Genomic DNA, 15943 nt, shown 5'->3' on the forward strand with positions numbered 1-15943 from the left:
CATATGTGGGTTTGACATGAATCAGAGATGAGATCGGATAATGACTTTAAGGCAAAAGTCACCTCAAACAATGCATTGGAGAAATAGCCCCTGGAAGTATAGAGTGCTAAAGTCGCTTAAGGCCTTTTCTCACCGACTGATACGATTGTGACGCACATAAACCATTCACACCAAGTCTGATGTGTTTTTATTAACTTTTTGTCTCTGTCCCTCCCTGGCAGGCTGTAAGCACGTGAAGGGCATCCTGTTGTTCGGGCCTCCTGGCTGTGGTAAGACTCTGATGGCCAGGCAGATTGGGAAGATGCTGAACGCCCGCGAGCCCAAGGTGGTCAACGGCCCTGAGATCCTCAACAAGTACGTGGGAGAATCCGAGGCCAACATCAGGAAGCTGTTCGCCGACGCAGAGGACGAGCAGAAGAGGGTGAGAGGAAAAAATCATACACACACACCAGTAAATCAACTGTGTATGTCATTAAATACACCCAGTACCTTCAATGCAATTACTCCTGTGGTTATCAAGCACAACATACCTGATAACGAGTCAATCAAATAGATGTCATACTAAATGGATTCCTTATCCTCAGGCCAATATGCAGCCTACTCCACGAAACACAGATAAACATCACACATTTCCACACGGAGAAGCTCATTTATCCTGCAGAAGATTGATTTGCCCTTTAAGGAGGCATATTAGTAATAATAACGGTGGAAAAGTCATTGGGTTTCTCCATACTGGGGGACAGTTGTGTATTGAGCCCCCATGGTGACGCCGGTGTGACAGTGACGGCCTCACTCCTCACCACCTAATGAGGTGCTGGGTTATCTCTGCCCCCCTCTCTGTCCCCCTCTCTCACCTAGCCCACAATAAGCCCAGCTCCACACCTGCTTTAAATGCTATGTCTGGAGACTGACAGGGCCAGAGATGGACAGATAACCCCCCACCCTGCTCTCTCTATCTCTTGCTTTCGGTCTCTTACCTCGCGCTCTCTCTTTCTCTCGCACGCACTCTCTCACTTTCTCTCTCGCATTCTCTCGCTTTATCTCTCTCTACCGCTTTCTCTCTCTCTCGCTTTCTCTCGCTTTCTCTCACTTTCTCTCTCGTTCGCTCGCTTTCTTGCGCTTTCTCTCTCTCACTTTCTCGCTCGCTCGCTTTCTCTCTCTTTCTCGCTTTCTCTCTCTGTCTCTCTCTCTCTCTCTCTTTCTCTGTTTGGGCAGACTCTGTCCCTCCATGCCAGAGCAGAGGGAGGATGTGGAGGCTTTGAAAGGGTTTTAGTTTTCACTCTGGTCACACCAAGGAGAATTTAGCCCAGAGAAGACACGGCTGCGAGTGGTAGACATTCTACATACTCTCCCTAGTTAGCACTGCATTGACCTCCTTTGGCCGCCATTCCTTCCAGTTCTCTGCTGCCAATGACTGGAACGAACTGCAAAAATCTCTGAAGCTGGAGACTCTTATCTCCCTCACTAACTTTAAGCATCAGTTGTCAGAGCACCTTACCGATCACTGCACCTGTACACAGCCCATCTGAAATTAGCCCACCCAACTATCTCATCCCCATATGTTATTTATTTTGCTCATTTGCACCCCAGTATCTCTATTTGCACATCATCTCTTGAACATCTATCGTTCCAGTGTTAATACTAATTGTAATTATTTTGCACTATGGCCTATTTATTGCCTTACCTCCCTAACTTGCTACATTTGCACACACTGTATATATATTTTCTGTTGTATTTTTGACTTTATGTTTTGTTTTACCCCATATGTAACTCTGTGTTGTTGTTTTTATCGCACTGCTTTACTTTATCTTGGCCAGGTCGCAGTTGTAAATGAGAACTTGTTCTCAACTGGCTTACCTGGTTAAATAAAGGTGAAAAATAAAAATAAATAAAAAATATACTGTGTGAGACCATTGGTATCCTTCCTTCTCCTTCATTCACCCATATCTCTCTGCTTCCCATAGCTGGGCGCCAACAGTGGGCTGCACATCATCATCTTTGATGAGATCGACGCCATCTGTAAGCAGCGTGGCAGCATGGCGGGCAGCACGGGCGTCCACGACACAGTGGTCAACCAGCTGCTGTCCAAGATAGACGGAGTAGAGCAGCTCAACAATATCCTGGTCATAGGTAAACACACACATATACATGAGCATACACACACACATACGTGCGCATACACATACGTGTGCACAGAAACACATACACACATACAGGCCATACAGGCCGAATACTTATACTTGCGTTCTAAATACATAGCAAATTTGAGATCAGAATTGTAACACCCACAGTGTTAAATTCAACAGTTTCTTAGTGTGTGTATACAGTGGGGAATTTTTTTATTTAGTCAGCCACCAATTGTGCAAGTTCTCCCACTTAAAAAGATGAGAGGCCTGTAATTTTCATCATAGGTACACGTCAACTATGACCAACAAAAGGATACTTTTTTTCCTAGAAAATCACATTGTAGGATTTTTTATGAATTTATTTGCAAATTATGGTGGAAAATAAGTATTTGGTCAATAACAAAAGTTTCTCAATACTTTGTTATATACCCTTTGTTGGCAATGACACAGGTCAAACGTTTTCTGTAAGTCTTCACAAGGTTTTCACACACTGTTGCTGGTATTTTGGCCCATTCCTCCATGCAGATCTCCTCTAGAGCAGTGATGTTTTGGGGCTGTCGCTGGGCAACACGGACTTTCAACTCCCTCCAAAGATTTTCTATGGGGTTGAGATCTGGAGACTGGCTAGGCCACTCCAGGACCTTGAAATGCTTCTTACGAATCCACTCCTTCGTTGCCCGGGCGGTGTGTTTGGGATCATTGTCATGCTGAAAGACCCAGCCACGTTTCATCTTCAATGCCCTTGCTGATGGAAGGAGGTTTTCACTCAAAATCTCACGATACATGGCCCCATTCATTCTTTCCTTTACACAGATCAGTTGTCCTGGTCCCTTTGCAGAAAAACAGCCCCAAAGCATGATGTTTCCACCCCCATGCTTCACAGTAGGTATGGTGTTCTTTGGATGCAACTCAGCATTCTTTGTCCTCCAAACACGACAAGTTGAGTTTTACCAAAAAGTTATATTTTGGTTTCATCTGACCATATGACATTCTCCCAATCCTCTTCTGGATCATCCAAATGCACTCTAGCAAACTTCAGACGGGCCTGGACATGTACTGGCTTAAGCAGGGGGACACGTCTGGCACTGCAGGATTTGAGTCCCTGGTGGCGTAGTGTGTTACTGATAGTAGGCTTTGTTACTTTGGTCCCAGCTCTCTGCAGGTCATTCACTAGGTCCCCCCGTGTGGTTCTGGGATTTTTGCTCACCGTTCTTGTGATCATTTTGACCCCACGGGGTGAGATCCTGCGTGGAGCCCCAGATCGAGGGAGATTATCAGTGGTCTTGTATGTCTTCCATTTCCTAATAATTGCTCCCACAGTTGATTTCTTCAAACCAAGCTGCTTACCTATTGCAGATTCAGTCTTCCCAGCCTGGTGCGGGTCTACAATTTTGTTTCTGGTGTCCTTTGACAGCTCTTTGGTCATGGCCATAGTGGAGTTTGGAGTGTGACTGTTTGAGGTTGTGGACAGGTGTCTTTTATACTGATAACAAGTTCAAACAGGTGCCATTAATACAGGTAACGAGTGGAGGACAGAGGAGCCTCTTAAAGAAGAAGTTACAGGTCTGTGAGAGCCAGAAATCTTGCTTGTTTGTAGGTGACCAAATACTTATTTTCCACCATAATTTGCAAATAAATTCATAAAAAATCCTACAATGTGATTTTCTGGATTTTTTTTCCTCAATTTGTCTGTCATAGTTGACGTGTACCTATGATGAAAATTACAGGCCTCTCTCATCTTTTTAACTGGGAGAACTTGCACAATTGGTGGCTGACTAAATACTTTTTTTCCCCACTGTATGTGACCTACTGAAATTGTGTTAAAGTAACACTTTTCAAAGTGCTGGGGTCCCTAACTGTGGGTGTTGCAAATTCCGACTTAAAGATGCACTATGCAGAAATCGCTCCACCATTTCCTGGTTGCAAAAATTCTAATAGTTCGTCTAATTTCAGTTTATCTACCGAAACAAGTAAGTATAGTGTAGAGAATCCTTGTACTATCTAAATCTCTGTGAAATATATTATCCATAACCCAAAAATATTGTATTTTCAGCTGTTTGAAGCTGGTGTACAAACCCGAAAGTAAAAGACGCAAAAACAAAACTTTAAAATGGGAAACATAGAAATAGCGCACATAGAACATATCTACCACTTCTAGACTTTTTTTCAATGAGAATGACAGAGCCAGAACACACATTTTTATGTGAATTTTGTCGGGTCGCCCAAAAAGTTACATACTGCAGCTTTAAATTAACACTTAGTAGTGGTAAAGTAATTTTGGGGGGTGTTTTAACATTGTAGGGTGTAGAGCCTTATTTACAAATTTCCCAGCATGCCTTTCAAGTGAATGTTAGACATACCGACCCATGACTGTGTTTGTTAGTGACAGAGACATGTTTTTTGCAGTCAATAACTTCTAGTCCTGAAACCTTTACCAAGTGACTGCCTAAGTGAATGTGTTTGAATAAAAAGTAAACCATTTATGACCATATATTAGACATTTCATAAGGCCTTTAGTTATGGCCTAGTTTTCCCCTAACATTGTGGTCTGATGATCCTGGCTCATGGGCCATATCAGATCTGCAAGTCACAATATGCTGGCTAGTGAAGTCATTTGTAATTCCTATTGGAATCCAGCCAGAGAGAGGATATTCAACAATTGGAACTTTGTAATACCCACAACCTGCATTCAGAACGACTTCTATGGTGAAGAGCTTGTCAAACAAGACTACCTAAACCATCTAAACTGGAACAACCATCTCCGAATGGTTGCAAAAAGTCCAACCACTTACAGATTCGATTAGTTTAGAAAAATGTAAGTTATTTATCTTTGTTTAGTATAATTAAGCAATAATGCCCGAGAGGGTGTGGTATATGGCCAATATACCATGGCTAAGGGCTGTTCTTAATCACGACGCAACGCGGAGTGCCTGGATACAGCCCTTAGCCGTGGTATGTTGGCCATATACCACAAACCCCTGAGGTGCCTTATTGCTATTATAAACTGGTTACCAATGTAATTAGAACCGTAAAAATAAATGTTTTGTAATACCCATGGTATATGGTCTGACATACCACGACTGTCAGCCAATCAGCGTTCAGGGCTCGAACCAACCAGTTTATAAGATCAGTTAATCAATAGGGGGCAGAATAGGGGACACTCTACAAAAATGAATACGGTAAATGCCGCGCAACAAGCGGGATTGCACATTAGATTACGCCTTTTCAGTATGGTTGAGTAGCTTACTGCAAAGGTTTTTACTAAACAGTACTTTCTAAATAGTAGGTAGTACAGCCACTGTCTGCTTGACTGACCGGTCGAGTTGTGCTCTGAGAAGATGAGCGGGATTATCTGAGCTATGCCTTTCTTGCCCTCCCTCTCTTCTCTCTCCATCTCATCCTCCCTCTCTCCATCTCATCCTCCCTCTCTTCTCTCTCCATCTCATCCTCCCTCTCTTCTCTCTCCATCTCATCCTCCCTCTCTTCTCTCTCCATCTCATCCTCCCTCTCTTCTCTCTCCATCTCATCCTCCCTCTCCTCTCTCCTCTCCATCTCATCCTCCCTCTCCTCTCTCCTCTCCATCTCATCCTCCCTCTCCTCTCTCCTCTCCATCTCATCCTCCCTCTCCTCTCTCCTCTCCATCTCATCCTCCCTCTCCTCTCTCCTCTCCATCTCATCCTCCCTCTCCTCTCTTCTCTCTCCATCTCATCCTCCCTCTCTTCTCTTCTCTCTCCATCTCATCCTCCCTCTCTTCTCTTCTCTCTCCATCTCATCCTCCCTCTCTTCTCTCTCCATCTCATCCTCCCTCTCTTCTCTCTCCATCTCATCCTCCCTCTCTCCTCTCTCCATCTCATCCTCCCTCTCTCCTCTCTCCATCTCATCCTCCCTCTCCTTCTCCCTCCATCTCATCCTCCCTCTCCTTCTCCCTCATCTGTGCCTCTTAGGAATGACCAACAGGCCGGACCTGATAGACGAGGCCTTGTTGAGACCAGGCAGGTTGGAAGTCAAAATGGAGATCGGTAAGAAAGCACAACGTAGTACACCACAAAGCATCCAGCCTAACCAAAGACCTGGCTTGATTTTTGTTCGGTTACTGTATTCAGGTTTTAGTTTGTTTTCAGGTAGTTTATTTTCTTCTGAGAAAGACATTCTTATTCATAGATGTTGTACCGTTTACATGACAACCAACACCCAGACATTTCAACTTGTCCATCCCTTGTACAGTATGCAGTTACACTGTAAAAAACACACAACGTTTCCCCTCTCTCTTCCTCCCCCAGGTTTGCCTGATGAGAAGGGGCGTGTCCAGATCCTCAACATCCACACGGCTAAGATGCGTCAGTTCAACCTGCTGGGAAGTGACGTGGACGTCAGCGAGCTGGCCGCTGAGACCAAGAACTACAGCGGAGCCGAGCTGGAGGGGCTGGTCAGAGCTGCCCAGTCCACCGCCATGAACCGACATATCAAGGTCACTATCACACACAGTCGGCCATTTTCATTAGCCTAGATCAGAGCTGCCCAACCCTCTTGGTTGGAGATCTAACGTCCTGTAGGTTTTCAGTCCAACCCTAATTTAGCACACCTGATTCTACTTATTAGCTGCTCACCAAGACCTTAAGTAGTCATTTCAGGTATGTTAGGTTAGGGTTAAACTGAAAACCTACAGGATGGTAGAGCTCCAGAAAGAGGGTTGGGCAGCCCTGGCCTAGATATTTTTCTCTCCTACTCAACATTAACTCTACAACTAACAATCTTTATGCGTTAAGAGGCTGTAGGTCTCGTAGGTATTTCACAATCAGTCATGAGACAAAGTGCTCCCTCAGAATGGAAAGGTCAGACAACTCTGGTCTGGGTGGACGAGGGGGAGGGAGGGAGAAAACGGGTGATGAGGACAGAGGGAGGGAGCCCTCCAGCCATTGCACCTGTGTAAGCCCTTGTCTGTCCATGTCATCACCCTCTAATATGGTCCAGGAGTGTGGTGGGGGGCAGACCACTTAACAGACTAGCACCTCGCTTAATCTGGCTGTGTGTGTGTGGGCTAAATCAGTAAGACCTAAAAGTCCAAACCAACAACACTATTACCTTGTCATCGTTACAGGACTAAATTAAGGTAGATACGATACTGATCAATGATTATCTCTAACATTTTGTCTATACTCCTCGATATCACTGAGCTATTAATAATCTAGGGTAAGGGTTTAGCGTTAAAGTTAGTCGAACAGTTTGTTTATAGTTAGTTGAACATTATTATTAACCATCTGTATTGAACCATCCTAATAACATGTCCCCCTGCAGGCCAGTGCCACCGTGGAGGTGGACCTGGAGAAGGCTGAGAATCTGCAGGTCCACAGAGACGACTTCCTGGCCTCACTGGACAACGACATCAAACCTGTGAGTAGACTCCTTCCTTCCTCCATCTCTTTACTGTTCTCCAGCCCTCGCTCTTTCCAATTCTCCAGCCCTCTCTCTTTACCGTTCTCCAGCCCTCTCTCTTTACCATTTTCCAGCCCTCTCACTCTACCATTCTCCAGCCCTCTCTCTTTACAATTGCCTACATCCAAAAGTCCTCCTCCAACATTTGGACTTCCAACAATTTCATAATCACTTCCAGTTGATGGCAATGTCCAGTATACGCAGGGAATTAGATTTTTTAAAATCATTTTCAGAATTTTTAAGAAGTGATTTTAATAAGGGACTCTTTAAGGCTGTGGAAGGTTAAGTGCAAGGGTCCCCTATTACATTCAGCTATGGGACGATTTTTCTTTGAGCAGATGGTCGGTTGGCCAGAACATAGTAATAAATAATTTGTACACTGCAAATTGACCGCAATAATCCCAAACAGATATAGTATTTGACAAAAACAGAATCATTTCAAACCTTGATTACATTGGGATGCAATCACATATGCCTCTTTATTTATGCGTGGGAATACTTGGGAACTTTTTCCTTCATTATCACTTTGAGCTCATTTCCTGGTGATTTTACAGTCTTCTATGTTCAAGAACAAACATTTTTTAATCAGAAAACTTGGGGGGGGGATAAATAAAATCACACGTGGGCTGAATTTGGCCAGCAGGCTTCCTATTTGGGAACCCTGGTTTAGTGGATCTCTCTCTCTCTCTCTCTCGCTCTCTCTCTCTCTCTCTGTGTGCCAGGCATTTGGTACCAACTCGGAGGACTATGCCAGCTACATCATGAACGGCATCATTAAGTGGGGCGACCCGGTGACGGCTGTGCTGGATGACGGGGAGCTGCTGGTGCAGCAGACCAAGAACAGCGACCGCACACCACTGGTGTCTGTGCTACTGGAGGGTAAGAGAGACACACACACACACTTACAATTTTTACATTTGAATCAGTTAGCAGACACTTTTATCCAGATCGACTTAGTTAGTGCATTCATCTTAAGGTAGCTGGGGACGACAAACACATCTCACAGTCATAGTATGTAAAGCTTCCCTCAACAAAGCAGCTCTCAGCAAAGTCAGTTCTTGTAGGAAAAGGCAAGTGTTAATGAAAGAAAGGTAAGTCACAGACACAAAGACAAGCAATGGCACCAACAACTGTTACAATGTTCTATAGTATTTAATTAAAGTTTTAATGCTAAAAGGGACACTAGCATGAAGATGGTAAAATAAAGATATATAAAAGAAATCAATTTCCCATAGTTATTTGACGTTTGGCATTATAAGAGCCGAAAAATATATTTAAGCAAACTGATAATAAAGTATAATATTTATAAAAATATTTATTCAAATAATCATGTCATTAAGATGTCCTTTGGTTCAAAATACAGTATGGCGGTATATATAGTATGCTATGCTCTCTCCTAGGTCCCCCCAACAGTGGAAAGACGGCTCTAGCAGCTAAGATCTCAGAGGAATCCCAGTTTCCCTTTATAAAGATCTGTTCTCCTGACAAGATGATCGGTCACTCCGAAATCGCTAAGTGCCAGGCCATCAAGAAGGTGAGGAAAGGGACACACACACACACAAACCTGTGTCAGTACCTGTGTCTTGACCACCCTCTTTGTTCCAGATATTTGAAGATGCCTACAAGTCCCAGCTGAGCTGTGTAGTGGTGGATGACATTGAACGCTTGCTGGGTAAGGTCCTGCTGGCATTGTGGTTACACTATTCTTCTTTTCATTTTTAAAAGTTTCCTTTTAAAAAGTTTCCTTTTAAGTTCAGGGTTGTAACATACATTAAACACTGGGTAGTTTGCTTCCGACCTTCTCAAAGAACCATGTGTTGGAAAACCATGCTCTTCTGTTTTCCACCCAAGCATCACTTTGATGGTAGAAGTCCACAGATGAGGTCGGAATATTTATTCTAAATTCTCCTTCTCTCTTTGTGAACCTTGTTCTTGTTCTCAGATTATGTTCCGATTGGCCCTCGTTTCTCAAACATGGTCCTTCAAGCTCTACTGGTTCTCCTCAAGAAACCCCCTCCCAAAGTCAGTATTCTGTGGACTGCGGCACTTACTTGAATATGTGTTTGCGTGTGTGTGTGAGAGAGAGTGTGTGTGTTTACTCTAAGCAGTGAAATGTTTCTGTGCTTATGCTCTAGTTGTCATTTTGCCAGTGGCAGACCGATGTCAGCAGATCGTACTGATGCCCCCAGTAATGAAAGTCATTTCCATGCAGAGTGAATCATAGTGTATCCTAGTTGTGGGACAGTGGACAGCTTTACCACTGGGTTTCTGTGCGTGTGAGCTATATCTCCTGAATGTAAGCCGCTACTGCATTTAAGGCAGTAGGCCTAGGCTACGTTCAGCTGTAAATGTTTGTCAATGAGTATGATAATGTATTGGTCCAGGCAGGCTGTTGTGCTGGGTGTGAATGGGAGCCGGGGCTGTTTCTCCAGGCTTGTGAAGCTCCAGGCCCAGCGGGGAGCCCGGCCGGGGTGAGGCCAGGAGAGGCCTGCCTCGAGGGGGGGGGGACAACTGAGGAGAATGGGCTCTGTGAGAGAGACCGGGGGGGACCTGGCAGCACCGCCGCCTGTGTGGTACCTCATCTGCATGCATGGGCACACCCCCTCCGCACCATGGGGGGCAGCCAGCCCATAATCCCCCTCTCTCCTCTCCTCTGGCCCCGAACGAGCGACTAGGGCCTCTGGAGAAAGAAACCAGCCTCTTTCCTGATTGAGTCACCTAGACTAAAGCAGCTATGTAGAGGTGGTCCACCGTGGAGAGACTGACAGAGACTTAACAGAAACAAGCTTAATAAAAATGCATAAGGTTGATAAAAATCCACAAGGCTCATATTAGGCAGTAGGGACCCCACCTTTTCAGACAAATGTCCCTATACCCATTGATGTTGATGATGTGAAGCACGCCGTTTTAAAAAGGGTTTGATACACTTCCGTACATGATATGGTACAGGATGCTCTGGCTGGCACTGAGCTTAATTTTCATCTCCATCATGTGTTTTCCCCCCACACAGGGCCGTAAGCTGCTGATCATTGGCACCACCAGCAGGAAGGACGTGCTGCAGGAAATGGAGATGCTGGATGCCTTCAGTACCACCATCCACATCCCAAACATCTCCAGAGGAGAGCAGCTGGTTGAAGCTCTGGAGGTAGGCACATACACAGTCGCTCACACACACACTCGTTCACACACACGCACGCACACATGCGCATGCACGCACACGCACACATACACGGAAATGTATGTTCCTTGCTCTCCGGTTTTAAAGTTGTGACAAATAGTGATGGATTTGTTGCTTGAGTTTTTAAATTGCTTTTCTGTCTGCTGTAGATGCTGGGTAGTTTCCAGGAGAAGGAGCGGGCAGCCATTGCCAAGGCGGTGAAGAGCCAGGATGTGTCGATCGGCATCAAGAAGCTGACGATGGTCATCGAGATGGCTGTGCAGGTGAGAGAGACAAAGCCCCGGTTTAGTTGACACATTTTTTTTCCAGCCCAGCACTAACCATCAAATAATCACCTAATTATGGCCTTCTTCAATCTGGACCACGATTAGCGTGTTCAGGTGTGTTACTGCTAGGCAGGAACAAAAGCCTACACCCACCCTTTAGCTCTTCCAGAGCGGGAGTTGGAGAAACACGGCCTAGACAACCACAGTCTAGGGAGTCACAGATGGAATCCCGTCTGGTTTCAGTTTAAACAACCTGCCGTTAATTACGACCTTTCATTAAAACAAGTTTGGATTGAACAATGATTTGTGTGGTAAGCCCCAAAAATGTAATTGCTATAGTTCTCCGCATACTTCCCTGTCTTATGTGTTCACATGCTCTGACTAGTAGAGGGATGCCACACATAAAGATCACATCGCACCTTGGAAACGTCTTATCTACTGTTGTGAGGGTTGTTACTCTCTTAGGCCCCGTCCAGAAACAACCCCTAGAGGGGTGCATGTTCTTTTCTTACCCAATCCCCTCCCCTTCAAATCCTGTTTCCTCAATAGAAAAGCATGAACTCGAGGTAATGTCTGAAATTCCACTTCTTTTATGTAACACAGCTAATCGTGTTCAGTCCAAATCAATCATATACACTCAGTGGCCAGTTTATTAGGTACACCCATCTAGTACTGGGTCGGACCCCCCTCCAGAACAGCCTGAATTATTTGGGGCATAGAAACGTTGCTCAGTTGGTAACAAGGGACCTAACGTGTGCCAGGAAAACATTCCCCATACCATTACACCACCGCCACCAGCCTGTACCGTTGACACCAGGCAGGATTATGCCAAATCCTGACTCTGCCATCAGCATGACGCAGCAGGAACTGGGATTCGTCGGACCAGGGGATGTTTCTCCACTCTTCAATTGTCCAGTGTTGGTGATCGCGTGCCCACTGGAGATGCTTCTTCTTGTTTTTAGCTGATAGGAGTGGAACCCAGTGTGGTCGTCTGCTGCAATAGCCCATCCATGACAAGGATCAACGAGTTGTGAGTTCCGAGATGCCGTTCTGCACCGTTATTTGCCTGTTTGTGGCCCACCTGTTAGCTTGCACGATTTTTGCCATTCTCCTTTGACCTCTCATCAACGAGCTGTTTTTGCCCACAGGACTGCCGCTGACTGGATGTTTTTAGTTTGTTGCACCATTCTCTTTAAACCCTAGACACTGTCGTGCGTGAAAAGCCCAGGAGGCTGGCTGTTTCTGAGATACTGGGCGCCTGACACCGACGATCATACCACGCTCAGTTGCTTAGGTCTCTCGTTTTGCCCATTCTAACGTTCAATTGAACAATAACTGAATGCCTCGATGCCTGTCTGCCTGCTTTATATAGCAAGCCACAGCCACCATTTTTCGTGAACTGGATGGTGTACCTAATAAACTGGCTGTATATCCATCATAAATACGCCATAGTCAAGATGACCATAGTTGAATGCTACCACATATCTGCATTGTTACATAACATTGTTTCTGTGAGCCCCTCTCTCTCAGAGCTGGATCTCCCCCTCGCTAACAGACATAAGACTCTTGCTGCTGTCCAGATCACCAGATTTATCACTCCATCCTGTTATCCTACAGTTGATCCAATACCCCCCCCCCCAAGCCACCCACTCACACCTTCCCAGACAATTACAGACAGCCCTACGTGAACCTTTGCTGTGCCGGGCCTGTACTTTTCAACAAGTTTATAGGAAAGGAGGCTATATAAACAATGTATGCCAATGTATGGACATATGCACAGAGAGCTAACGTGTGTGTGTCTTCCAGATGGATCCTGAATACAGAGTTAGTAAGTTCTTGTCCCTGCTGAGAGAACAGGGAGCGTAAGTAGAGCACTATTCTGTTTTGTCCCCAATCTCACACCACCTAATTGTGGTTGACTGTGTTTAGTTGGTTGACTGTTTTAATTAATGTATGTTTCCTTCCTCCTCACAGGCTGGGTTCTGACAAGCACATAGCCAGCTAAGCCAATGGTGGAGCTGCATTGCCCAGCAGTAGCTGCCTCTCATAGTAAGTACTTGAACAGAGCGTAGAGCAGGGGCGTGTTAGAGTAGGGATGGAAGAAAATGAGCTTATTCTTCAATTTTCTCTTCCTTCCTGCTCTTCTAACTTTTATTCTGTCTTTTACCCTCAGTGGCCGAGGAGTGGAAGCCCGGGTGCGACCGGCAAGATAGTGAGCGAGAGATTTTATGTCTCCGCCTAATCTGGCCATCGCAAACGCTCGCCGCGTAATCTCTGTCCCGCGTGTTTCCATGGCAACTCGATCGACCAGCCTCCTCGTCTTCCTCATCAGCACTGTTTCTCTGTGTGTGTAAACTAAGTGTTCTGTGTTAAATTGTTATTTCTGAAGGCAAAGTGTTGTGATTCAAATGACGCTCTATTCCCTATATAGTGCACTACTTTATGACCAGAGCTCTATGGGCCCTGGTCAAAAGAAGTGCACTGTTTAAGGAATAGGGTGCCATTTGAGACTCTTTCAAAGTGTTGTGATTTGTGCTGCTAGCACTCCAGGGGATTTTATGTATAAAAAGCAAAAATAAAGTTGATGTATGTTTATAACTAAACATGAGACGAGAAAAGTGTACGCAAAACCATGTACACTGAGTTTGCGAAACATTAGGAACACCTTCCTAATATTGAGTTGCACCCCCGTTTGCACTCAGAACAGCCTAAATTCGTTGGTGCATGGACTCAACAAGGTGTCGAAAGCGTTCCACAGGGATGCTGGCCCATGTTGACTCCAATGCTTCACACTGTTGTGTCAAGTTGGCTGGCTGTCCTTTGGGTGGTGGACCATTCTTGATACACACGGGAAACAGTTGAGCGTGAAAAACCCACCAGCGTTGCAGTTCTTGACACACTCAAACTGGTGTGCCAGGCACCTACTACCATACCCCGTTTAAAGGCACTTAAATATTTGTTCTTGCCCATTCACCCTCTGAATGGCAAACATACACAATCCATATCTCAATTTTCTGTCTCACGGCTGTCTCAAATCCTTCTTTAACGTCTCTCCTCCTCTTCATCTACACTGATTGAAGTGGATTTAACCGGTGACATCAATAAGGGATCATAGCTTTCACCTGGTCAGTCTGTCATGGAAAGAGAAGGTGTTCCTGATGTTTTGTTCACTCAGTGTATATGATGACCTATTCAGTTTTGATGCAACTCCAACATTTGGCATGATGCATTTGACAAAGCGATTTTCTTATTGTATGCATAACTGACCTGTCAAACTTCTCTATAAATGCATCATATGCTGAATATGCGCAACATAATGGTGAAACTGATTAATTGCATCATGTATGGTGTGCTCGATATTACGTGCATAGATTTCTAATCATTCCAGGAAATGATGGTTCCAAGCCTTAATCTTAACTCTACTTACTTTGGTCCTATTAGGTTTTGTGCATCACTCTCTTTGTTTTATGAATAATTGTTATGAATAAATAATCATGTTACTAATATTGATTAGCTAGTAACTGGAAAAAGTGATTCATTTTCAGACCAAGACCAGTTTAGAAGGGAACCTCTCCCCGACCACTCAGACAGACACACGTGCGAACACTCATACGCCTGATGATACTGTTGACATTTTTTCTGTATCGTGCTGTTGTTCTCTATGAAGGATCTCTGGAGACCCTCTGTCATACATTTTAATGCTGGTGGATGGCTGGAGAGAGAGCGGATACGGGGAGGTATTATACAAGTGTGTAAAGCATATCGTTATTACTCTTCGTGGTTACTGGTGCACCTCTCCTAGTAATTCTGGGTTGTGGGAGCTGTCGTTCAGCCTGTGTAGCAAACAGAAAAAACATCATTTTTCCCATAGGGGATTTTAGAAACACTTAAAATAAGGGCTGTGTTTCATGTAGGCTCATCCTGGTGTGACGTTTTGATAACCATGTCAATCTCAATATATTCGGCTCTATTTACTCTTTGATTCGAAAATGCTAATTAGCATTAAAGTAGACATCATGCAAAACTTCAAATCCCTGCAAGCTCCTGCATGTCATCTCTAGCAGATACCTTTGCTAACAGGTATTGTGTCAATTTAAAAAATGCACAAGACAGTTCACAGAATTGTCCATTTAAAGAAATGTAAGCGTTGGTCCCATGTTTCATGAGCTCAAATAAAATATTCCAGAAATGTTCCATATGCACAAAAAGCTTATTTCTCTCAGATTTTGTGCAGAATTTTTTTTCATCCCTGTTAGTGAGCATTTTTCCTTTGCCAAGATGATCCATCCACCTGACAGGTGTGACATATCAAGATGATGATTAAACAGCATGATCATTACACAGGTGCACCTTGTGCTGGGGACAATAAAAGGCCACTCTAAAATGTGCAGTTTTGTCACACAACACAATGCCACAGATGTCTCAAGTTTTGAGGGTGCGTGCAATTGACATGCTGACTGCAGGAATGTCCACCAGAGCTGTTGCCAGAGAATTGAATGTTCATCAATGTCGTTTTAGAGAATTTGGCAGTACGCCCAACTGGCCTCACAACCGCAGACCACATTGTAACCACGCCAGGCCAGGACCTCCACATCCGGCTTCTTCACCTGGGGGATCATCTGAGACCAGCCAACCGGACAGCTGATGAAACTGAGGAGTATTTCTGTCCCCTTTTGTGGGGAAATTGGCTGGGCCTGGCTCCCAAGTGGGTGGGCCTATGCCCAGTCATGTGAAATCCATAGATTAGGGCCTAATGAATTTATTTCAATTGACTGATTTCCTTATATGAACTGTAACTCTGTAAAATCGTTGAAATAGTTGCATGTTACATTTATATTTTTGTTCAGTATACATTTAGCTAACATATAGTTAATCCAGAGATTCTTACCTTTGCCTCGATTTCCCTGTTTGACCTCTAGGGTTTATGGGTATTATGACTC

The 15943-nt window shown here is 44.6% G+C and overlaps 1 protein-coding gene across 1 annotated transcript in view; it reads left to right on the plus strand.

Annotated features, from left to right (window-relative positions):
* Positions 1–15197, plus strand: part of LOC311128289 (vesicle-fusing ATPase-like) — a 41781-nt gene extending 26584 nt beyond the window's left edge. The window contains exons 9-22 of the mRNA XM_084160371.1: positions 222–421; positions 1965–2130; positions 6071–6145; positions 6407–6594; positions 7422–7517; positions 8282–8438; positions 8960–9093; positions 9165–9231; positions 9502–9581; positions 10570–10704; positions 10887–11000; positions 12810–12865; positions 12978–13052; positions 13177–15197. Coding sequence (XP_084016497.1) covers positions 222–421; positions 1965–2130; positions 6071–6145; positions 6407–6594; positions 7422–7517; positions 8282–8438; positions 8960–9093; positions 9165–9231; positions 9502–9581; positions 10570–10704; positions 10887–11000; positions 12810–12865; positions 12978–13008 — 1499 coding nt within the window. The 3' untranslated portion in view covers positions 13009–13052; positions 13177–15197. The remainder of the gene's footprint in view (positions 1–221; positions 422–1964; positions 2131–6070; positions 6146–6406; positions 6595–7421; positions 7518–8281; positions 8439–8959; positions 9094–9164; positions 9232–9501; positions 9582–10569; positions 10705–10886; positions 11001–12809; positions 12866–12977; positions 13053–13176) is intronic.
* The last annotated feature ends 746 nt before the right edge of the window (positions 15198–15943 follow it).

This window comes from Coregonus lavaretus, assembly GCF_964263955.1.
Source record: "Coregonus lavaretus genome assembly, chromosome: 1".
Taxonomy (NCBI): Eukaryota; Metazoa; Chordata; class Actinopteri; order Salmoniformes; family Salmonidae; genus Coregonus; species Coregonus lavaretus.